The following is a 25877-nucleotide window of genomic DNA, read 5'->3' as shown; positions in this document are numbered from 1 at the left end:
ATTCCCACAAGGTATTTTCCATTTTCAGTGCTTTATCAGGCAATGCTGGTAAAAGTTATGCAGAGACTTGGGAGGGGTAATGAGCATCCAGGAGGAAACCTGAGCCCAGAGAGACACAGGCTGCTATTGATGCTGCTCTCATTACATGCTGTAGCAAGGCATGAGAGCGGAGGCTGGATTGTGTTGATTGGGTGTATTCCATCTGCAGCTGATTGAAATGGCTGTTGCAGCCAGCCCTGCCATGTCCCAGCCCTCGGTGCTCCTTGAAGAAAGGAGCTGACAGCAGAGATGCACGTGATGGCCCTCTGAGGGAAACCCGGCATCATCCAGGCATGTTGTGCTAGCAGGCTGGGCTTCCCTGCTGTATGGAAGCTGCAGGCTGGTACTCTGCAGCCACAGGGCCCTGATGTGTGATGCAAGTCAGGATGGGGCAGCAGATTCTGTGTCTCTGAGGAATTGCAGCTTTCATGGTGAGTACCAAATGTGCAGCATCACCGGAATGCCTTGCTTTCCATAATACTTGCTAGGAAGAACCCTTGCCATAGGACAGTGCATGTAGTAGCCTTGCCAAGTGTAGGATCCCATTATTCCTGGTGACCTTGTGGGATGTAAATGCATACGATCTCCATACACTTCTCCCATACATCTCCCATCCTTGCTCTATGCATGGGTGTGTTTATTGCATACATTACTTTTACTATCGTCTAATATTTCACTATATTTAAATATTGCATGTATTTTTCCTGTGGATTCAACTTACAAGAATTACTTTGTTTTATGTTGGATATCTTTTTGTTTATCTTTTTGTTTACAGTATGTAAGACTGTATGAGATGAGATTAATTATGAAAAATCTCAACATTGATTCTGCGAATGCTTTAGTTTAGATCTGATGAACTCTTCTTTTAAACATACAGTTGTATTATTCATATGCGGTTTAGTGTGTTTTCCATGAGATTTGAATATGTTGCTTGCATATTTTTTTTTTTCTGGGTGTGTTACTCATTTGTTGCGTTTTCTGTAGTTAGCCAAGTGACGCATAAAAATAATGCATATTTTTGTTCTCTGGGTGTTTTATGGGCTGCCTTACAAAGCTGAATCATTGGAAACTTGTTTCTTGCTAATTAAGCTAACAAAAAAAAAAAAAAAAAAAGGCACACCAATACAATCTTCATGCTTATTATATAAATATGTTCTATATATAACCTGACAATTATGCACGTATTTGCGACTGACTGTCAGCCCCGTGTGTTCTCTAGACGGAAGCAAGAGAAAGTTTTGAAAAACATTTTTAGGGTTTTTTAGCCTCCCAAAGTGGTGCCTTTTCTGCTGATTTTGAATTGAGTTGCAAGTAATCCACTTAGAAATGACATTAAAGTTTTGGGTGGGCACCTGTGGGTAATCTTAAAGAGATGGCTTTTGTCCTCTGTAAAAGATTGCAATGGCAAGATGTCCCTGCAGTAGTTTGTGTTCCTGCCCCTCCCAAAGGGTCATGATGTTGGTGAATCCTCTCATTGCTGGAATCCTTATATTCTATAATATTATGGAGAAGCAATGAAAGGAAGCAAACTGCATCATTTGGCTGTGTCATATCCTCAGCAATTGAATGAAGCCGCAAGTTGTGGTGGGGATACCTTGCCAATGGAGGCTTTGAGACATACACCCATCAGCCATAACATAATGACCACTGCCAGGTAAAGTGAATAACATTGTGTATCTCACTACATTGGCGTCTGAAAGTGAGTGGGATATATTGGGCAGCAAGTGAACATGTTGTTCCTGAAGTTGATGTGTTTTAAAGCAGAAAAAAAATAGGCAAGCATAAGGATTTGATGGACTTTGATAAGGGTGAAATTGTAATGGGTAGATGACTGGGTCAGAGCAACTCCATAACAGCAGCTCTTATGGGATTTTCTGGGTCTGCAGTGGACTGAACCTACCGAAACTGATCCAAGGAAGGAAAACGGGTAAACCGATGACAGTCTTGGCTGGCCGAAGCTCATTGATGCACATGGGGAGCAAAGGCTGGCCAGTGTAGTCCAATCCGGTAGAAGAGCTACTGTAGCTAAAATTGCTGAAAACACGTTAATGCGGTTTCTGATAGAAAGGTGTTAGAACACACAGTGCATCACATACTTGATTTGTTCGGTCTTGGTGGTAGTGGGTTGGTTGTATTTTCTGATGGAAAGGCCTCTTTCATCAGCATAATTCACCCTGCCACACTGCAAAAAATGGTTCAAGAATACTTTGAGGAACACAGCAATGTTTTTAACCGCCTCCTGCCCGCCATATAAGGAAATGACGGGCGCAAGGAGGTTCTCTGGTTTCTGGGAGGATGTCATATGACATCCTCCGACTCTAACCACGCATGCATGCCCCCTGGGAGCACGCAACACAGCGATTGGTGGTGAGCTGTGTCCCTGGGACACAGCGGATCAACGGAAAGATCCGAAGACGTCAGCTCTATCATGTGATCAGCTGTGTCCAATCACAGCTGATCGCATGTAAATAAGGAAATGCCGGTTATTTACATTTCTCTCCTCACGGGCTGTCACACTGAAAGCTCGAGAGGAGAGACTGTAATCGGCATTACCCAGAGGGGACATGTACATGGATCATCAGTGTGCCCTGATGATCAGTGTAGCCCCAGCAGTGCCACCTGTCATTGCCCAGCAGTGCCACATCAATGCCATATATCAGTGCCTACCAGTGCACATCAATGCCACATATCAGTGCCCATCTGAGCTGCCGTTCAGTGACAGTCAGTGCGCATCAATGCTGCTTATCGGTGCCACCTATCAGTGCCATAGGAGTGCTGCCTTTCAGTGCCCAGCAGTGATGCCTGTCAATGCCCAGCAGTGCCACCTACCAGTGCCTCCTCAGTGCCCATCACTGCAGCCTCATTAGCGCACATCAATGAAGGAGAAAACTTGCTTATTTTACACATTTTTATAACAAACGAAGAAAGTTTTTTTTTTTTTTTCTCTAAATTTTCAGTTTTTGGTTTGTTTAGCAAAAAATAAAAAACCCAGAGGTGATTAAATGCCACCAAAAGAAAGCTCTATCTGTCTCAGAAAAATGATAACATTTTCATATGGGTACAGTGATGCATGACCGCGCAATCGTCATTCAAAGTGCGACAGCGCTGAAATATGAAAATTGGCCTGAGCAGGAAGGGGGTATAAGTGCCCGGTAGGCAAGTGGTTAAGGTGTTGACTTGACCTCCAAATTCTTCATGGATCAAACATGTTTTTTCCCCACCTTGCAACTTACAGGATCTGCTACTGATGGATTGGTGCCATATACCACAGCATACCTTCAGAGGTCTAGTAGACTTCATACCTTGACAGGTCACGGCTGTTTTGGTATCAAAAGTGGGGCAAAATGGGGACCTACTCAGTATTAGGTGAGTGGTCATAACGTTATTGCTGATTGGTGTAAAAGGCATTGGAATTTGAGCGCCAGCGACCACACAATTAAATATATCCTTTTGGATAAAGTTTTTCCAGGAATTTCTTAAACGTGAAAAATAGATTTGTGCCTACATATAATACTCATTAAAGTGTAAGCACAAAACTGTTATATATTGCAGCTTACTAATCCTCAAATGTGGTGCCTGTAATGACTTTCTTAAGGCTTCATTTTACTTTCACATGGTAATCCTGTGAGTAGCACACACCTCCTGTTCCAAGTTGACAGTACTCGCTCACTGCACTGTATTTACAGAACAGTATTACAGTTGTCGCCCTATAGTATGATTCCCGCCCCTTTCCTCCTCCTTTTCCTCTCCATAAGATAGGGAGAGGTGTTCTGTAGTACACAGATAACTGGGAACAATGCTTACTGATAACAGTACAACACATGCAAAGAACATAGGAAGATATTTTGGAAGGCTCAACAGATATGTTTTGCACTTATTAAAGATTTAACAAAAATATTTTTAATTGTATACTAAACGATTGCTGACTGAACACAGTACACGACCACACAGGATCACATAACCACCGGAACTGTGTATAAAACTGACAGGCAGACTTCTGTTAGGTGGAAGCAGCCGGGTGACTGTGCTGCCACTAGTTTGCTTCCACACCCCCCAGTAACAGCGACTTTGTGTCCCCCATGTGATGAAAAAAATACCACCAAGGGAGAACTCTGTATGAAAAAAATGATATAAATTTAATTTGGGTACAGCGTTGGATGACTGGGTAATTGTCAAATAAAGTAGCACAATGTTGAAATAAAATGACCCGGTCATGAAGGGGGTAAAACATTCCGGAAGTGAATTGGTTAAACAGACCAAAGGGGGGCTGATGAGAGAGATTCATTGTTTTAACATTTACTTTAATAATTGAGCCATTCATGCATATTGCATGCAGCCATCTCAAACCTGTTGACTTCAGTACAAGAGATACAATAACTTCTAGGGCAGGGGTCTCCAAACTTTCTAAGCAAAGGGCCAGTTTACTGTGCTTCAGGCTTTAGGGGGGTCGGGCTGTGGCCAGTGGGAGTAGAATATGCCACGGCATCAGTGCCATCATTGCTTTTAATGGGAGGAAAAGCTCCCCGTTAACAGGGACCATTGATGGTGTAAGTAGGGGGATTGGTGCTACGTCATTGGTGGAATAATGCCCCAAGGGCCAGATATGGGGATGGGCTGATGGAAAAAATATATGTACAGTTGTTAGGTCGGGGCAGGATAGGCCTCCCTGAAGAGATGAGTTTTCAGGGATCGCTTAAAAGTGGACCGTGTAAGAGATAGCTGGACACATTGGGCTAGGGAGTTCCAGAAGATGGGAAAGGAGAAGTCCTGGAGGCGAGCATGGGAGGAGGTGACAAAGATGCTAGAGAGCAGGAGATCTTGGGAGGAATAAAGATATCGATTTGATTGGTATTTTGAGACCAGCTGAGGGGTAGAGAGATGATTTGGGTGTCATCAGCATAGAAATGGTATTTAAAGCCATGGGAGGCAATCAACTGACCCAGGTAGGTGGTGTAGATCAAAAATGGAAGAGGCCAAAGAACAGAACCTTGGGGAACCCCAATAGAGAAAGGAAGAGGAAGTAGAACTGTAAGTGACACTGAAGATGTGGTGGGATATGTAGGATGGAAACCAGCAAAGAGTACAGTCGTGAAGAACTAGAGGTTTTGTTTTTTTTTTTGTTTTGTTTTTTTGGGTTTTGTTTGAGAAGGGGGTTGTCCACTGTGTCAAAGGCAGCAGAGTGGTCCAGGAGTAGGAGTACAGAATAATGTCCATTGGTTTTAGCTGTTAGATGGTTTGTGTGTTTTTAGGGAGAGCAATTTGAAGGAGGTCAACAAGGTTGTTCTCAGTAAGATGGTCGCTCAGTTGATTGTAGACCTGGCATTCAAGGAAAGTGGAAGAAAAGGAAAGTAAGAAGATGGGTGTAGGTTAACCCTGTCATATTAAACTAGCATACAGTGAAGGAACTAAGTATTTGATCCCCTGCTGATTATGAATGTTTACCCACTCCCATAGAAATGATCAGTCTAAAAATTGAATGGTAGGTGTATTGTAACACCATGGCAAAGAGCTGTCCAAGGATGCCGGGGACAAGATTGTAGACCTACACAAGGCTGGATTGGGCTACCAAACTATCGCCAAACAGCTTGGTGAGATGGTGAAAACAGTCTGTGCAATCATTCGCAAATGGAAGAAACCCAAAACAACTGTCAGTCTCCCTAGGTCTGGTGCACCATGCAAGATCTCACCTCGTGGAGTGTCCATGATCATGAGAACAGTGAGGAATCATACCGGAACTACACGTGAGGATCTTGTCAATGAGCTCCAGGCAGCTGGGATCACAATCGCCAAGAAAATTGGTGACACACTACGCAGACAAGGATTGAAATCCTGCAGTGCCCGCAAGGTCCCTTTGCTCAAGAAAGCACATGTCCAGGCCCGTCTGAAGTTTGCCACTGAACATCTGAATGATGCAGAGGAGGTCTGGTTGAAAGTGTTGTGGTCAGATGAGACCAAAATCGAGCTCTTTGGCATCAACTCGCCATGTTTGGAGGAGGAGGAATACTGCCTATGACCCCAAGAACACCATCCCAACTGTCAAACATGGTGGTGGAAACATTCTGCTTTGGGGTTTTTTTTATGCTAAGGGGAGAGGACAACTGCACCGCATCAAAGGGACGATGGACGGGGCAATGTACCATCAAATCTTTGGTGAGCACCTTTTTCCGTTAACCAGGGCATTGAAAGTGGGTCGTGGATGGGTGTTCCAGCATGACAATGACCCAAAACACACGGACAAGGAAACAGAGTGGCTCAAGAAGAAGCACATTAAGGTCCTGGAGCGGCCTAGCCAGTCTCCAGACCTTAATCCGATTTGAAAATCTGTGAAGGGAGCTCAAAGTTTGAGTTGCCAAACGTCAGCCACCAAACCTTAATGACTTGGTGAGGATCTGCCAAGAGGAGTGGGCCAAAATCCCTCCTGAGATGTTTGCAAACCTGGTTGCCAACTACAGGAAACGTCTGACCTCTGTGATTGCCAACACAGGATTTGCCAAGTCCTGTTTTGTGAAGAGGATCAAATACTTATTTCCCTCATGAACATGCAAATCTGTGTATAATTTGTTAGACATGCATTTCTTTCGAATTTGTTGTTGCTATTCTGTCTCTCATTGTTACATCTACCATTCGATTTTTAGACTGATAATTTTTTTGTCAGTGGGCAAACGTTGAAAATCAGGAGGGGATCAAATACTTAGTTCCTTCACTGTATCCAGCCTTGTAGTAAGCCATAAACCTGTGAGAAAAACCCAGAGAGTAATGTGTAGCACTGTGATGGAGGATATACATGCCATGCTGTAAACAAAAGGTTCCTCTTCTGTGTAGTTCCCTTTTTTGATTTAAAATAAAGGCAATTTGTTTTATTTGCCAACATATTTTAAATCTAGAAACAATAGTGTATTAAAATCAGCTGCATCAATTAATGCCAACCAAAGTTGCAAATGATTTTCCCTCAGACATGGTTTATGGATAAAGCCCAAAATGTTCCTCATGCTGACCAGAAGAACTCTTCCAGAAGCTCCCTTGCTGATGCTATCTTTACCCAATCTTCATCTGGGGTGGGCAACAGCCATCTAGAATGACCAGCCTGTAAATGACTTAACTCCTGAGCATGCGCTTGAGAGTCTATTCATCCCAGCACAAAAGCATGCCAAGAATGTACAGTTGCAAGAAAAAGTATGTGAACCCCTTGGGATTACGTGGAGTTTTGCATGAATTGGGCATAAAATGTGCTCTGAATGTCATCTAAGTCACAACAATAGAAGAACACAGTCTGCTGAACATAATACTACACAAACATTAGATGTTGCCATGGTTTAATTGCACATAACATGTAAACATTCACAGTGCAGGGAGGAAAAAATATGTGAGGCCCTAGCTTAATGACTTCTCCCAGAGCTAATTGGAGCCAGGAGTGAGCCAACCTTGACTCCAATCAGTGTGAGGATATTGGATGTGTTGCTGACAGCTGTCCTGCCATTAAAAAACACACACCTGTTTTGGGTTTACTGGTTTCAAGAAGCACTGTCTGATGTGAACCATGCCTCGAAGAAAAGAGCTCTCAGAAGACCTACGATCAAGAATTGTTGACTTGCATGAAGCTGGAAAGGGTTACAAAAGTATCTCCAAAAGCCTTGATGTTCATGTGTCCACGGTAAGACAGACTGTCTACAAATGGAGAAAGTTTAGCACTGCTGCTACTCTCCCTAGGCGTGGTCATCCTGTAAAAATGACTGCAAGAGCACAGCGCAGAATGCTGCATGAGGTAAAGAAGAATCCCAGAGTGTCAGCTAAAGACCTACAGAAATCTCTGGCACATGCTAACATTTTTGTTGACACATCTACAATAAGGAAAACATGAAACAAGAATGGAGTACATGGGAGGACACCACGGAGGAAGCCATTGCTGTCCAAAAAGAATATTGCAGCATGTTTGAAGTTTGCAAAAGAGCACCTGGATGTTCCACAGCACTACTGGCAAAATATACTGTGGACAGATGAAACCAAGATTGAGTTGTTTGGGAAGAACACACAACACTATGTGTGGAGAATAAAAGGCACAGCACACCAACATCAAAACCTCATCCCCACTGTAAAACATGGCGGAGGGAGCATCATGGTTTGGGGCTGCTTTGCTGCCTCAGGGCCTGGACGGATTGTTGTCATTGATGGGAAAATGAATTCCAGAGTTTATCAAGACATTTTGCAGGAAAACGTACGACCATCTGTCCGCCAACTGAAGCTCCGCAGAGGATGGGTGATGCAACAGGACAATGACCCAAAACATACAAGTAATTCAACAAAACAATGGCTGCAACAGCACAGAATACGCCTTCTGGAGTGGCCCAGTCAGAGTCCGGACCTCAACCCGATTGAAATGCTGTGGCATGACCTTCAGAGAGCGATTCACACCAGACATCCCAAGAATATTGCTACACTGAAACAGTTTTGTGAAGAGGAGTGGTCTAAAATTACTCCAGATCGTTGTGCAGGTCTGATCTGCAACTACAGGAAACATTTGGTTGAGGTTATTGCTGCCAAAGGAGGGTCAACCAGTTAAGTCCAAAGGTTCACATACTTTTTCCTCCCTGCACTGTGAATGTTTACATGTTATGTGCAATTAAACCATGGCAACATCTAATGTTTGTGTAGTATTATGTTCAGCAGACGGTGTTCTTCTATTGTTGTGATTTAGATGACGTTCAGAGCACATTTTATGCCCAATTCATGCAAAACTCCACGTAATCCCAAGGGGTTCACATACTTTTTCTTGCAACTGTACACAGAGCTGTTCTTGCTAATTTATATATTCTATAAGAAACTTGTGAGCAATAAAGTAAGAAGCTTCTATTACAGAAGAAGCCTTGTTTTATTTTTTTATTTTATATTTTTTTTAAGCTATAACTCAGTGTATGTGGACCCCATCAATGAACTTCGATTTGCTACTGTATAATTCTTTCTGTTTTTTAATGTATCCTTTTTTTTGTTAGATATACAATTGGAAGTGTTTTGTTATATGGCTTTGATAAATGCAAAAAAAACCCAAATCTGTTATATCAGAAATTCAGAACTGCCCTGTCTTCTCTTCCTTACTGTTACCTCAAGGAACCTAATTAGCACCATGTTTAGCAACAAAAGAACTAGGCGGGGTTGACGGGTGACACCCTTCAGGTCACAAAAATGCTATGTGTTGTCAACCCACAATAGTACCTGAATGCATTGCTGGCAGACCAATAGATGGTTTTCTGTACTTTCAGGGTCTTTTTAAAGGAATAAATCATGGAGGGAAATGCATGTATTCCAGAGATGTACCATATAGATTGTTTTCATTTTGCCCTGAGATGCTATGTTTGCAATATTCTAGCAAACCTTTAGTTCCACACTGTTGTAAGTATGATCATACAGCATACTATGGGTGTGTGATTTCTGTTGCTGAGTGAAAAAGGTACATACTCCCATCAAAGAGTGACTGCAATCACTTTTGTTTATCTGCTTACCAGGAATATGAAGAGAGAGTAGGACGAGCTTCGAAGTCTCCTTCTCCAAAGCAGAATGTGAGGAAAAGCTTGGTGTTTGAGCCACTGTCCACCACAGCTCTAATACTGGAAGACCGGCCAGCGTAAGTCTTCTTTTTTTCTTTTTTTTTTTCTCTCTTTTTGCAACAGTACAGTTTTTATCCCAGATGTTACATTTGGTAATTGTAGGAAGACTTGGAAGAAAGGTAAAATCTGTTCCATGGAGTCAGACGTAACAAGTTCCCTTACTCCCACCACACCAGGCTCTTTAGTTGAGGCCCAACAAAGGGAGCTTACAGTTTAAGTTGAGTGTCAGTCTGCTGGGGAAAATCTGGTTATCTATGTAGATAAGGGGGTTTGACATCTGGGGGACATAGATATTGGGGTATGTGGGAAAAGGAGGGGGTGGTGGGGAATTCTAATGATGCGGATGGCTGTATTGGGAATTCAGGGTATGTAGTTGTGGTAATTTTAGAGGGAGGGATGGCGGAGTAGTCATTGAGTGGGTCAGAGTATATGGGAGAGGCTCCAGGGAAGGTGGTGGAGTTCAGTGCATCCCATCAAGTACGCCTGTAAGAATCTGTGCAAAGGTTGTGTGACATTCTACCTCAAGTGTCGGGTAAGAAGTATATTGGCCTCTGCCAAGCAAAAGCTTGTGGTAGGTCTGGTTTCGAAGGTTAGAGGCAGGAACATTATCTGTAGAAGTGTATATTTAACAACGTCCCTTTGGTATTAATAAACTATTCTAAATCTGAAGATGCCACCTGGTTCAAGTCTGGAGGAAGCATACTGTTATCTTGACTTATGTGATTATCTTGGTGTAGATTGAATTTATCCAGGATAGCCACTTGCGAGAGGTAGGTGGGTGTTGTGACTTACACTGCTGGTGAATTAGGTATTTGGCTGCATTACGTAAGTGTGGTATTGGTGAACGTTTATAGTGTCTCTAGGTGGTGTAGTGTAATAGGAATGGGGCTACAGTGAAGGAAATAAGTATTTGATCCCCTGCTGATTTATATGTTTGCCCACTCACGAAGAAATGATCAGTCTAAAAATCGAATGGTAGATGTATTGCAACACTGAGAGACAGAATAGCAACAACAAATTCAAAAGATATGCACGTCTAACAAATTATGCACTGATTTGCATGTTCATGAGGGAAATAAGTATTTGATCCCCTTCACAAAACATGACTTAGTACTTGGTGGCAAATTCCTTGCCAAGGGAGGTCAGACGTTTCCTGTAGTTGGCCACCAGGTTTGCACACATCTCAGAAAAGATTTTGGCCCACTCCTCTTGGCAGATCCTCTCCAAGTCATTAACCACACTTATACCCCCTTCCTGCCCAGGCCAATTTTCAGCTTTCAGCGCTGTCGCACTTTGACAATTGTGCGGTCATGCAACACTGTACCCATATGAAATTTTTATCATTTTTTTGTGACAGAGCTTTATTTTGGTGGTATTTAATCACCTCTGGGTTTTTTATTTTTTCTTAAACCAAAAACCACTGAATTGTTTTTAAAAAAAAAAACATTTTTTCTTAGTTTCTGTAAATTTTGTAAATAAGTGATTTTTCTCCTTCACTAATATGCGCTAAAGAGGCTGCGATGATGGGCACTGATAGGTGGCACTGATGGGCACTGATAAGGAGGCAATGGTAGGTGGCACTGATGGGCATTGACAGGCATCACTGATGGGCATTGAAAGGCAGCACTGATACATGGCACTGATGGGCAGCTCAGATGGTCACTGATATGTGGCATTGATGTGCACTGGTAGGCACTGATATGTGGCACTGATGGGCACTGGCACGAGGCACTGATGAGCATTGACACAAGGCACTGATGGACACTGTCAGGTGGCACTGCTGGGGCTACACTGATCATCGGGGCACACTGATCATCAGTGCCCTGATGATCAGTGTACATGTCCCCTCCGCGGAAAGCCGATTACCGGCTCTCCTCTCGAGCTGTCAGCGTGACAGCTCGAGAGGAGAGAAATGCCGATAACCGGCATTTCCCTGTTTACATGTGATCAGCTGTGATTGGACACAGCTGATCACATGACCGAGCCGACATCTTCGGCTCTTTCCATGATCAGTGATCCGCTGTGTCCGAGGGACACAGCGCACCGCCAATTGCCGCGCTCCCTGAGCCACGCATGCGTGGTGAGAATGGGAGGACGTCCTCCCAGAACGAGAGAACCACCTTGCATCCGTCATATTACTATATGGCGGGCGGGAGGTGGTTAGGGTTTGGTGGCTGATGTTTGGCAAATCGAACTTTCAGCTCCCTCCACAGATTTTTAATTGGATTAAGGTCTGGAGACTGGCTAGGCCACTCCAGGACCTTAAGGTGCTTCTTCTTGAGCCACTCCTTTGCTGCCTTGGCTGTGTGTTTTGGGTCATTGTCATTCTGGAACACCCATCCACGACTCATTTCAATGCCCTGGGTGAGGGAAGAAGGTTCTCACCCAAGATTTTGCCCCGTCCATCATCCCTTTGATGCGGTGCAGTTGTCCTGTTACCTTGGCAGAAAAACACCCCCAAAGCAGAATGTTTCCTCCACCATGTTTGACAGTTGGGATGGTGCTTTTGAAGTCATAGACAGCATTCCTCCTTTGGCATCAACTCCGGGTTGAGTTGATGCCAAAGAGCTTGATTTGATCTGACCACAACACTTTCAACCAGTCCTCCTCTGCATCATTCAGATGTTCAGTGGCAAACTTCAGACGGGCCTGGACATGTGCTTTCTTGAGCAGAGGGACCTTGCGGGCACTGCAGGATTTCAATCCTTGTCGGAGTAGTGTGTTACCAATTGTTTTCTTGGTGACTGTGGTCCCAGCTGCCTGGAGATCGACAAGATCCTCACGTGTAGTTCTGGGATGATTCCTCACTCCACGAGGTGAGATCTTGCATGGTGCACCAGACCTAGGGAGACTGACAGTTGTTTGGTGTTTCTTCAATTTGCGAATGATTGCACCAACTGTTGTCACCTTCTCACCAAGCTGCTTGGCGATAGTTTGGTAGCCCAGTCCAGCCTTGTGTAGGTCTGCAATCTTGTCCCTGACATCCTTTGACAGCTCTTTGGTCTTTGCCATGGTGGAGAGTGGAATCTGATTGTTTGATTGCTCCTGTGGACAGGTGTCTTTTATACAGGTAACAAAATGAAATTAGCAGCACTCCCTTTAAGAGACTGCTTCTAATCTCCGCTTGTTACCTGTATGAAAGACACCTGGTAGCCAGAAATCCTGCTGAATGATAGAGGATCAAATACTTATTTCCCTCATGAACATGCAAATCCGTGCATAATTTGTTAGACATGCATTTCTTTTGAATATTTTGTTGCTATTCTGTCTGTTACAATACACCTACCATTCAAATTTTTGGACTGATCATTTCTTTATGAATGGGCAAACATTCAAAATCAGCAGGGGATCAAATACTTATTCCCTTCACTGTAGGTAAAAGGACAATGAGATGTCAGTTATTGTGGTGATGATGCAGTGTTCTTCATTCCAAAATGGCTTGATCAGCAAGAAACAATATGTGGATGACGGTGCCCTTCAGTTTGACATCTCCATCACATATTTGGGATATCCGCAGATGATTTAGCACTGTGGTGGTTCGGTGCCAATGGGACTTGAGCTCATTGGTTTCCTGGATGTTGACACTAATGGAGCATTTAAAAGATATGTTGTTGATTTGCCCATTCTTCGGGTATAAAGTTTTGATCAAGGTCACCTTCCTGTTCCCAGGAGTAGGAGAGATCTTTGGGAGATGTTATTTGGGTCATAGCAACATACATACTATTGCTGTCAAGTGGGCGGTTGGATCTAGTGAGGAACATAAGGTCTCAAAGGGTGTGAGGGTATGTGAGTGGTTAAGGTGTCTTTTTTTGAAAATATGTCCAGTATGGCATTAGGCCTTTTTTTTTCCTTTTTTAGCGTGTTAGGTGAATTTTAGATCTGGAGATGTATTCTTTTCAAATAATATTCTAGTCGTAAGTTTGGGAGCTGACTGCAATAATATGTTGGTAAATCTTATACTCTGAAGATGGAAGTTGGGGAAGGTAGACTGTGTTCTTGGCTCTTTTAATCGTGTTCTAAAAAATGTGTGATCATATGCACCTTTTGCTTCCTTATCACTTCCAACAACTTAAAGTAGAACTATAGGCAGAATTGGTTTTTTTTCCATTTTGGAGGGAGCAAGGGAGGGTTTTAACCTCTGCCAGTTTTTTTTTTTTTTTTTTTTTCCCCGTCATCGGTGTACCGTTTTTGGAGATTTCCCTTCACTTCCTGTCCCATAGCCAAACAGGAAGTGAGAGGAAATCCCTGCAAATTCAGGGAATCCCTTGGGGCCCCCAGAGCACCAAAACTAGTGTCCCCATTGGAAGATTTCCCCTCTATTACTTTTCTGGGGACAACCCAAAATTTGGGATTTTCTTCACTTTCAATGATGGTAAAAAGAACAAATAGAAAAGGTGAATCTCCCTAACGGTGGCACAGACAGCAATAAGAACTAACAGACATTGTAATCCATCTCCACTCCATCCAAACCTAAAAATAAGAAGGTTTTGCCTTTAGTTATAGTTTGTTTTTGTCCCGATTTTACCCGTATTTTCCCCCAGACTTCCCTCTCACCTTCCCCCTTTCTAGAGCATTATTTTTTTTTTTGTTTACCTGTAGTGAGAAATTACTTTATTACTCCCTGCAACATTATACCCAGGCTTGTAAAATTCTTGTAGGGGCATGTACTGGGAGCTCAGTTCCTATTAACATAGGCATGCCCCCAAAACTGCTTCACATAACCGCCTTTTCCCTGCACTGTGTACAGATAGTATTAGGGGTCAAGGCAAAAGCACTATTTTGCTGGGAAAGCTCAAATCAGCAGGTAATTGTCTGTACTAGCAATGTTTTTAATTAAAGGAAACCTGGGGAAACGCCTCATGCACACCAGACGTTCTAAAAACACCAGTAGCGTTCGCTATAGATTGACACATTAAAAACACGAGTTTTGTCACTTCTTTTTTTTTTTTTTTTTTTTTTTAGGGTTTTTTTCAGCTTTTTGTGTTTTTTAGCAAAATTATACTCCCACAAAAGCTTGAGGCTCATAAACACCAAATAGCCATGTTTTTGCAGCGTTAGAGCATTTTTACAACTGAAAATCTCCTCTTTTCCAGCCTAAAAATGCCCCCGCAAAAACGCTGCTAAAAGCCTATGTGTGCATGAACACAAAGAATAATGTGTCGGGGAGTTTACTGGCTGTAGGAAAAAAAACGCCTGACACCCAAAACAGAAGCTGTAAGAATGTGCAGTGTACATGAGGCCAGGATAGCTGTACTTTTTATGTACTACTTCAGAAGTCTCCCTACTGGGCTTATTCTTTCCTGCACATGTGAATCTCCATTCATTTCTATGGAAAAACTATCGCTTTGGCATTTCAAGATATAACGGCCTCAACATTGGATTGCGTAGAGACTGTTCTTCATATGTGCAAAAGAAGCAAAGTCTGGCCAGAAGACTATTGCAGCAGCAGATCGCATAGATCCTCATATTATCCATTCAAAACACTGAAAAGAGTTCTTACTGGTTGCTATGGATCACTGCAGTTTTCATAGTGCTGTGTGTGTTATTGAATAACCCTGCATACGTTATACATTTGGTGCCACATAGTTACATTTATTTGTCAACCATATTTTTCATCGCATGGAGTTATGATACAATTGGCTTCATTTATCACGATTTGTATGATAAGAATTGACTTTCTACATTACCAATTGCAGCCAATTTGATTTTCCCACTGTGGTATGGAGGAAGGAGGGGAAATGTAGTTGCTATCAGCAACACAGATTGCAAGTGCGTTCTTCAAAAATTCGGATAAATGAGGCACACATTGCTACAGCACAGAAAAATTGTATACTGTATGAGGTACATTTGTACATGGCTGCCTTGGTCTCTGAACAGGACTTTGCTTTACAGCGTTAGTCTTCCATCACTGACTACAGCTCTACAAACTGGAATTTACATTACCGCTGAAGGATATGATGTTGTGAATTTTTGATGGATTTATGAACTAGACATAGATTGGCTTTCTGGGATGTATTCGTGTATGTGACTGGGTTTTATGATGAGGAAAAATTCAGTACCTGAGCAGACAGCTTTGTTTAGAATGTTGGCTTGCCCTGTAAATTGCAGTTTTGATTAACCTTTGTCTTAATGTAGTGCTATTAATCCTTTATTACTTCTAACTTCAACGTCCTATAAATATTACAGTAACATGGTATAATTATTTGTTGTATTTTGTTTTAGTAGTTAGTCTTTGGCCAGCTGAGTTTTATGTCCTGTATGAAAGGTTTTGGGTTCCTAGCATTTACTATTTGGCAGTTCTGTCACTCTAATATGGTTACTTACTGTATATACTAGCTGTTGAGAATCATTATTGGGTAGGTATGAACATAATTGCAGGTCAGTATGTTGAGACATACCTAGGCTAACCAAGCATCATTATGACTTTTACAGAAACCTTCCAGCCAAACCAGCAGAGGAAGCCCAAAAGCATCGACAAGAGTATGAGGAGATGGTGGCCCAAGCCAAAAGACGAGGTAATTTGCCAAGAAAATGACAGGCAAAGACAAAGCCGGTCTGCCCTATTCTGCTGATCTTATTACCTGTTAGAATTGCACCGAATGTACGGTACCCCTCATAGGGGAGAGCTGCATGAGACCAAGTGCACATGCCTTATGGATGCAAGTCAGATGCAAATAAAGGCCTAGTGTTTGATGTCAGTCTGAGATCAATTTGAGATGAGTGAAGCACATAATTGGAATCCATTTACATTGACTTGTCTGGGGGAATAAAAGCAACTATAAAACAAGTGCTGTATTAATTCGAAATTCAAACACTGCATTCCACATCTGTCAAGAATGCTTTACAAACAACATGAGCAGCAGAGCTCCTAAGCTCATTTACAGTGGACCTTGTTCAGGTATACACACAACAGCTAATCCTAAAGATACAATCCTAGCCAAACAAAGACCTGTTAGGCACTGGATCTTTGAGATAGTAACGTCCTCCATGGTTAAGAGTGACTTTTTTTAGAGCCCACTGGCTCTGGTAAGCTTGGCCTTACCAAAACAAGACATTTATAAGGGGGCACCCTGGGTAGAATCCAAGACCATGAATTGAAGAGGCAATGCATGCTCCACACAAATGGTCGTGATGTTGATTTTTTAAAGCGGATCTTCACCCTTAAAGTGTTTGCTCCTCTACAACCCCTCCCTCCTACACAAATATCACATCTTATTTATTTAGCAGTTTCAGTCCCATCCCTTGTTCTCCCAAATCTCGAAGGCAAATGACATCAGTGCCCCTGTTGCTTCCTGTGATATGCATATCCCAGGAGGAATCGGGAGCATTACAGTTGTCATTCCAGGAGGGGGGGGGGGCGCAAGTCTAGCGGTTCATCATTGGGAAGCCTCCTGATGACATTCCAGGAGAAGATGGTGGTGTGGAACCTGAGCAGTGGCAGCAGAAGAGAGGATCTTAGCTGGACAACGCTGGTTCCACTTTATGGGTGAATATCTTTACTGTGCAGAACACAGCATCAAGTAACAAGAGGAAAAAAATAGTGGGCGAGGATGAAGTTCTTCCTTAATTATTTTAATGCATTATTATTAATAATAATTTATGATTAATTTCAGTGCATTTTGGGGGTTTGGGCACTCATCCTACTTCAGACCACATGGTACAGTTCCTGTGTTCTTTGTGTGTTTTAACACGAAGTAGGAGTGCCTTTATATTGATATCAAATGATTAAAAATCAGCTTATACTCTATGATCATTGGTGTGGTGCTGTTATTGCCTTTTCAGAATTCAGATTCTAATTTTACCCTGGCATTCATCTTCAGTGCTTCTGACTACCGTGTTTGCTAAATCCTCATAGTTGCATGTAAATGTAAGATGTAAATGGTTTTGAATTGGAGCTTGCAGAATGGTCGGCCAGGGTACTCACTGGTGAAGGTATCACTCTTATTAAAGCTCAACTCGAGCAAAAACTTCATTTTGTCATGGATAAAGTGGAAAAGGTTTAAAGCATCTGATACATTTTTATTACTGTATTTGTACCTATTTTGGATATTTTCCCTCACTTCCAGTCAGGACAGGAAGTGATGGGAGACTGAGGAAAACACATTTTAGTAAAGTGAGGAAGCAGGGTCTGTGCTTCCACTAGGCAAACAAGGCAGCCGCTTAGGGTACGCTGCCACCTAGGGGTGCCTGGGTGCAACACAGGCCAGCACACTGTGACCTATGGACCTCTTGTATGAATTCTTAATCCCCCTCTCCTCATAGACAGGGAATGATGAGGGAATGATCTCTGCACAATTGTCTCACAGCCTGTCTACACACATGACCATTTAGTACATATATACACACAACAGTATTCCATGTAGCAGTGAAGTGTCGGCTCTCCCCAGGATGGGAAGAGATGACATTAGCCCAGAACCCCGGGTGGTCAGCAGCCTCTGATCAGAGGACCGGTCTGTACATCTGCAGTACATACGCTGGCACACACAATCCTCCAGCTGTAACAGGGAGCCAGCTAGTGACCAAGTGGGGCATGTCCAGCGCTGGCGCCGCCTTTTTCTTCACAGCTGGAGCCAATCATTAGGCAGGGGTGTGCTCTGGTTGCAGAGACAACCCTATGTGAGTAGGATTATCAGGGCCCGATGTGTATGAGAAGGAAGCGATGTAGTGCTGGGAGTCCACTTGTTCTCACTGAGAGCCACAGCCTGGACTCCGCACCCTGGCAGGAGCTGTCATAGGTGAGCCGAGCCTAGGAGGATGGCGGGTCATGGAGATGACAGGAGGGGGTGGGCAATGGTCGGGGTGAGGGGAGCGGATGCTGATTGATAATGTGAGACGCCGCCGCATCATGAATGATCTTTTAGCTGAGGTGAGAGGCGGCAGAGGGGGAGGAATTAAAGATGCTGGGTGTCTGGGGCCAGTGTAGCAGCTGAGTTCCCGCTCCTTCCAGTGTTCCTCTCAGACTCTGTCACATACTGCAATCCAGCTGGTGGCTGCTGATCACTGTGGAGTTTTGTAACTCTGCCTTTTTTTCTCTCTGGTTGGTTAATACAGTTAATTTATATTTGGGTAATATATATTTTGTCTTTAACATTTGGTGCTGGTGGCATCTTATGGCACTTTTGCAAATTAAAAGTCTAGCAGCTTCATGTTTGTTGATTTTGTATTTTCAACTTTTTTTTGGGGGGGGGGGCAAAAGTAGCTGGTCTTGTCTAGGGTGCAAAATAGTCTAGCTCCGGCCCTGTGAGTAAGAATTAGAACATCTGACTTTCAGTATCCTATATGTCCATGCACATTAGGTAGGGCCTATCTAGAGACATTTTTTTAAGCTTCGTGGTTATCTGCAGAAAACAAAAAACCTTTTTGGTTTACGTTTTTGAGCATTTTTCTGGCAGAAAAAAACCCTAAACGCAGCTAAACTCTGGCACAAAAAATGCTAAATATGAATGTTTTTTTTTTCTACAGCGTTTTACGGCAAGGTAACTGGAGTTATTTATTTTTAAAATAAAAGTACAGTGTGCATGGACCCTTTTAGGTGCAGGTTGCAGTACCATCTTACTCATGTTCCAATCTCTCTAGCTACATACTTGTTGTGAGTGCACAACTCATTAGGTGTCGCACATAAGTATGGCCATCCTACTAGCACTTACCCCTAAAAAGCATGTAAGCATTTCAATCCTGATGGGGTCTGTTTAACATTTTGTTAAGGGTTAACAATGCTATAATTTTGCAAATGTGTATACCCTACGCTCATCTAAACTTTTGCATAAAGACCTTTGTATGGCTAATGTGGTTTGACGATTTGGACAGTCCTTTTGATGTGAATACATGCTGCAGTTCATTTCATGGGACTCAACTTTTTATCAAAAGTCAGCAGTTACAAAAACTGTAGCTGCTAACTTTTATTAAACACACTCACCTGTCCCAGGATCGAGCAACCTGCTCACCCGAGCCATCCCTTTTCTCTACTGGCACTGGTCAGCGTGCAGCTTCACAGCTGGGTGCCCACTGCGCATGTGTGGGTCAAACCTGAATGGTCTGGCAGTCTTCTGGAACCTGTGAAATGTCCTAAAAGACAGCGGGGGGGGGGGGGGGGTTAAGGAGAGGGGCCAAACTTCTGGTTCAGTTTGCTGTGGCAAACTGAGCTAGAAGTGGGAGCGGGTACCAGTCAAAACTAGGTACCCACTCTTCCCCCCTCAAAAAAAAAAAATTGCATGCCAAATATGGAAGGAGAGGAGTACTTAAAAGCTGAAAAATATCAATATTTAAATCAATCACCTATAACTCATGAAAGCAGCTCACACCAGCCACATACTCCTAACATGTGCATGAAAATTAAATAAATATATAGTGCATGTGTCCCAAGAAGCAGACATGTATGGGTATAAGTATCCAGAGTGCAGGTTCTTCCTCCAGAGATCACCACTCTCTAAATCTCTCCTCCTCCACTCTACATAGATGATATAAAAGATGGGAAACACAATAGTGCTTTATCCTTTTAAAATAAAACTATTTTATTAAAAACTTAAACAGTGGCCACTCACATTCTTTAGGTGCTAATCGTACCATATATAATGCACATATAAAAACAACATTGTAACCACATGCATAGATATAAACTCTTCCACTCATCTGCTGTGACAGTGAATCGGTATGCGTAGTAAGCGTTGTGATGTCATCTAGCCCCTCCCCTAGGCATTGCGCCACAGGGTCACGTGGCTTCCTCAAGGGAATATGCTATATATCCCCCTGAGGAAGCCACGTGATCCTGTGGCACAACTCGTAGGGGTCAGAAACTGTGGATTGCTCACAGAGCTCCTAGCAACCGCTGGAGAAAGGAAGTTATGTGCGATTCCTGTTCACACACAATGGATTCACTGAGCCTTCCAGTTCCAGTATGAAGCCCTGTGGATTTTTTTTTTGTGGCTACATGTTTTATTCATATCTATAGGAAGTCTAGCAGAGGACACTTCCTGTGTGCTATATGCTTCTACTGATAAGTGAAAGCACTAATTTCTTTAATGTGTGGACACGGCAGATTGAATGTTGGTGTAATGTAGATATTTATTAGTGCTGCTTGTCATTGACTGCTTCCTTGTTCTAAATGATATACAACACAATTATCAATGCTTCCTGACATTGTCATCATTCATACCCACAAAGAGGAGAGAGGTCAGTGCTCTCATTTCATTAAAGACTCCAACACAAATGCTGGTTAAAAGAAGACCTTTCCTAATGGCTAATCTGATATATCTTTTTACAGTTTGTCAATGAGAATGTAATTAGCTGAAACCTTAATTTAATTCACAGAAATAGATTTTGAGTCACACAGCCCTTTTATTAACAACCTCCATTTTCATAATCGGCCATCTTGTTTCTTGTTGCAGTTTCCCAGTGTGCGTCTTAAGACAACAGTACAAAAAGCATCATAGTTTGACCATGCTGCCCAGTGAATTCTTCAATCTGATAGACCTTGCCAGACTGACGCACACTCTCACTCTCTCTCTCTCGCTCCCTCTCTCTCCCTCTCCCCTCTCTCTCCTCTCCCCCCCTCTCCCTCTCTCCCCCTCCCCCCTCTCCCTCTCTCCCCCCTCTCCCTCTCTCCCCGCTCTCCCTCTCTTCCCCCCTCTCCCTCTCTTCCCCCCTCTCCCTCTCTTCCCCCCTCTCCCTCTCTTCCCCCCTCTCCCTCTCTTCCCCCCTCTCCCTCTCTTCCCCCCTCTCCCTCTCTCCCCCCCTCTCCCTCTCTCCCCCCTCTCCCTCTCTCCCCCCTCTCCCTCTCTCCCCCCTCTCCCTCTCTCCCCCCTCTCCCTCTCTCCCCCCTCTCCCTCTCTTCTCCCTTTCCCCCGCTCCCTCTCTCTTTCCCCCGCTCCCTCTCTCCCTTTCCCCCGCGCCCTTTCCCCCGCGCCCTTTCCCCCTCTCCCTCTCGCTCTCCGCTCTCCCCCTCTCGCTCTCCGCTCTCCCCCTCTCCCTCTCCGCTCTCCCCCTCTCCCTCTCCGCTCTCCCCCTCTCCCTCTCCGCTCTCCCCCTCTCCCTCTCCGCTCTCCCCCTCTCCCTCTCCGCTCTCCCCCTCTCCCTCCCCGCTCTCCCCCTCTCCCTCCCTCTCCGCTCTCTCCGCTCTCCCCCTCTCCCTCCCTCTCCGCTCTCTCCGCTCTCCCCCTCTCCCTCCCTCTCCGCTCTCTCCGCTCTCCCCCTCTCCCTCTCTCCGCTCTCCCCCTCTCCCTCTCTCCGCTCTCCCCCTCTCCCTCCCTCTCCGCTCTCTCCGCTCTCCCCCTCTCCCTCCCTCTCCGCTCTCTCTGCTCTCCCCCTCTCCCTCCCTCTCCGCTCTCTCCGCTCTCCCCCTCTCCCTCCCTCTCCGCTCTCCCCCTCTCCCCCTCTCCCTCCCTCTCCGCTCTCCCCCTCTCCCTCCCTCTCCGCTCTCTCCGCTCTCCCCCTCTCCCTCCCTCTCCGCTCTCCCCCTCTCCCTCCCTCTCCGCTCTCCCCCTCTCCCTCCCTCTCCGCTCTCCCCCTCTCCCTCCCTCTCCGCTCTCTCCGCTCTCCCCCCCTCTCCGCTCTCTCCGCTCTCCCCCTCTCCCTCCCTCTCCGCTCTCTCCGCTCTCCCCCTCTCCCTCCCTCTCCGCTCTCCCCCTCTCCCTCCCTCTCCGCTCTCCCCCTCTCCCTCCCTCTCCGCTCTCCCCCTCTCCCTCCCTCTCCGCTCTCTCCGCTCTCCCCCTCTCCGCTCTCTCCCCCCTCTCTCTCTCTCTCTCTCTCTCTCTCTCTCTCTCTCCCTCAGCAATACGAATCTGTGTGAGCACACTTGTGATAAGGGGTGTGGCCATTACTTCTCTGTCAGTTTAGAGCACTGGAGCGGGACAGTAGGAAGTGCATTTTCCACTAAAAGCTAAAGGTATATTATGGCATTTTCAAGCACACATTAGTTTAAAGCGGGAGCTCCATCCATAACAGGAAGTTCCGCTTTTTAAGACTTCATTCCCTGGAACCTTTGGGGACCGTAGGGGTGTAACCAATTTTGACAGGTACCGGCTCCCACTTTTACCACGTGACAGGTCACAGAGGACTATGGGACCATTCACAATACATGTGCAGTGGGCACCCGGCTGTGAAGCTGGAAGCCGTTACAGTCAGATGCCCACGTTTAAGATGCTGGCATCAGGGACACAGGTCGACCAGTGAACCCGGCTGCGGTGAGGACAGTGCTGGATCGAGGGACAGGTGAGTGGCTGTTTTTTAAAAGTCAGCAGCTACAGTTTTTGTAGCTGCTGACTTTGTTTTCAATAGAGAATGGAGGTCCGCTTTAAATTGTCTCCAGGGATTGCTTGGTGTCCGCCTAAACCAGGGGTAGGCAACCTGTGTCTCTCCAGGTGTTGCAGGACTACAACTTCCATCATACCATTGCACATCATAGCTGTAACTGTCAGTTTTGTAATGTTGCAATGCCTCATGGGAAATGTAGTTCCACAACAGCTAAAGAGCCACAGGTTGCCTACCCCTGGCCTAAACTTTCAGAAGTGACTCATGCAGATAGCAGAGGAATGGGAGAGGAGACCGAAATCACACTCTGCTTTGGGTAGAGGCAATTACACACTATAGTAGGATATGCTTTGTTTATTCATTTCAGCCTGCTTTAATCCCAGAAATGTAATTTCTAATCTTTGCCTCCTTCCTTTGTACTCTCTACCTCAGCGTTTTTCAACCACTGTGCCGCGGCACACTAGTGTGCCGTGAGATATTGTCTGGTGTGCCGTGGGAAAAATTGCAATTTCATCCGTAACATGTGGCCTCGGCTCACAAATAGACCAATCATTCGAACAGCAATGGGCAAACTACGGCCCGCGGGCCGTATACGGCCCGGCGGACCTTTTAATCCGGCCCGCGGAGCGTGATACTGTCAGGATGATCTGTCCCCCTCGACGTATCTGCGCATGTGCCGGAGATCGCCGATCGGCTGCTAATGCCTGAAACTGGCACATGCGCAGATACGTCGAAGGGGACAGATCCTCATAGGAGACAGATTTTCATGCTACACCGGAACGGCGAGAGGAACGCGCGGAGCAAAGGTAAGTGAATTGACACAGGGGGGCTTGGGGACTTAATATGGGGGATGAATTACTACATGGGGGATGAATTACTACATGGGGGATGAATTACTACATGGGGGATGAATTACTACATGGGGGATGAATTACTACGTGGGGGATGAATTACTACGTGGGGGATGAATTACTACGTGGGGGATGAATTACTACATGGGGGATGAATTACTACAGGGGGGATGAATTCCTATAGGGGGGATGAATTACTATAGGGGGGATGAATTACTATAGGGGGGATGAATTACTATATGGGGGATGAATTACTATATGGGGGATGAATTACTATGCTTACTATGGGGGAATATTACTATACTTACTATGGATGACACATACACATCATTCATCTACTCTTGGTCCGGCCCCCGGGTCCAATATATGAACCCATTGCGGCCCTCAAGTCAAAAAGTTTTTCAATAAATTTTTTTAACATTTTCTAATGGTGATGTGCCTCGTGATTTTTTTCATGAAAAAAGTGTGCCTTTGCACAAAAAAGGTTGAAAAACACTGCTCTACCTAAAAATAAATGGTTTGCTATGGGAGCACTGTGAAGGGAGGAGGAGTCAAGAGCACCAGCGAGAGGACCCCAAAATAGGAGAATTGGGGCCACTCTGTGCAAAACCATTACACAGAGCAGGTAAGTATAACATCTCTAGTACTTTAGGAAAAAAAAATAAACCTTTTGGGGTCACTTTAAGATATCTAAACTGCTCCTTCATAGGAAATGATAGAAACGTTTTGTTGAAACTGGAAGAAATCTCTGAAAAACAGATGTTTAAGGAGACATGTTGAATTATACACCTGGACCCATTTCTCACCTTCAAACCGTTCGCTCCATACCTTGACATTAGTCTTCCAAAAAAATGGATGTCATTTTCACTTCAGAAATAATGATTTATTACTGGGGCATGGAAAAGAACATTTAGTGAGGATTTTCAGCTGCTTAACTCTCGTAATGCAGGAGAGAAGTGCTCTGCTTGAGTCAAATGCCCACCAAAACAGAGGGAAAGCTTAATACTTGTAGGAGGGCTCAGTTGCAGTATGGATATAGCGTAACCTCCTGCATTCTGTAAGATATAGAAGCTGTCTTTAAGTATTAAGCTATACAAATATACTGGTAAAATAGAAAATCTGTTTAAAGCAAATATGAAACCCTAAATGGATGAACTGTAGCATTTTAAAGTACAATGTATTACAAACAGTTGCTATTTCTTTTATTAAAATACTTTTCACATTTTCTGTCTATTATCGTACATCTCAGTGCTGCTAGTCTCCTAAAGCCTCTATGCAGCCACTTCCCATCTACATGTATTCATTTCCCCACTCTAGTGATAGCATTTTTCAGGAAGGGTTTCCTGATGGTGACAACATCAGACTATGATTGAGTAATGTGTGTTGAAATTGCTACTTGTGGTCTCCATTTGAAGCCCCCTGTGACAGGGTGACCACGCAGGAGCACAGAGACAGAGCATTGTCATCTTATAACAATGAGTATCTGAGCAAGGAGCCTTATGACAGAATCAAGTATTACTTTAGTGAACATTGCAGATTTAAACATTTTGTTTTTAAAATATGTTAAAGCTTATATGAGAGTTTAGTTATTGGAATAACATGTACTTTAATGTGTTGTGTATCCACTTGAAAAAAAAAAAAGTCAAGGCTGCTATTGCTGACCATCTGCCTGAAATACTAGTTGCATGGCTGCATGTCTATTCAGATGATTGCCAGTTATATAAACCAATAACAAGCATGCCACCAATGAAGGAAGAACTCAGCTGCATACTAGTTTTAGGTCAAAGTATTTTAGCCACTGAATCCATATAAAGCTAGGCAACTGACATTTTCAGAAAGAGGTAAGCAGTGGCAGCATCCTGGTTTCTGCCAGTACAGGTTTCCTTTAATAGCAGTCTCGGTAATACTGTAAATCCATTGACTTCTGACCAGATTAGAATATTGCCTAGCGGTATCTCTGGCTGTCCTTGTTCATATTGTGTTGTACTTCTTGCTCTGTATGAAGAGATATTTGTCTCTGTTCCAAAATGTGCCTTATATCTGCCAGATTTCTGATTTATAATGAGCCAGTCACAGAGGAATTCTGCTTTCCCCATAGAGCCGAACAAGTACGCTTTCATCTGAGCTATTTAACATCCTTCCA

At 44.1% G+C, this 25877-nt stretch overlaps 1 protein-coding gene across 3 annotated transcripts in view; it reads left to right on the top strand.

Moving 5' to 3' along the window:
• TBC1D14 (TBC1 domain family member 14) overlaps positions 1-25877 on the top strand; it is a 170860-nt gene that overhangs the window by 126276 nt on the left and 18707 nt on the right. For 2 of the 3 annotated variants that reach the window (XM_089691593.1, XM_089691594.1), the window contains 2 exons: positions 9537-9655; positions 16071-16153. In XM_089691593.1, the coding sequence (XP_089547719.1) occupies positions 9537-9655; positions 16071-16153 (202 nt within the window). Of the gene's footprint in view, positions 1-212; positions 471-9536; positions 9656-16070; positions 16154-25877 lie in introns of those variants that run through there. The other variant, XM_089691595.1, reaches the window with a different exon arrangement.

The sequence above is a fragment of the Staurois parvus genome, unplaced genomic scaffold, assembly GCF_062004578.1.
Source record: "Staurois parvus isolate SC_StPar_1 unplaced genomic scaffold, SC_StPar_1.0 ptg000564l, whole genome shotgun sequence".
Taxonomy (NCBI): domain Eukaryota; kingdom Metazoa; phylum Chordata; class Amphibia; order Anura; family Ranidae; genus Staurois; species Staurois parvus.
This window is presented reverse-complemented; position numbering and strand designations above follow the sequence as displayed.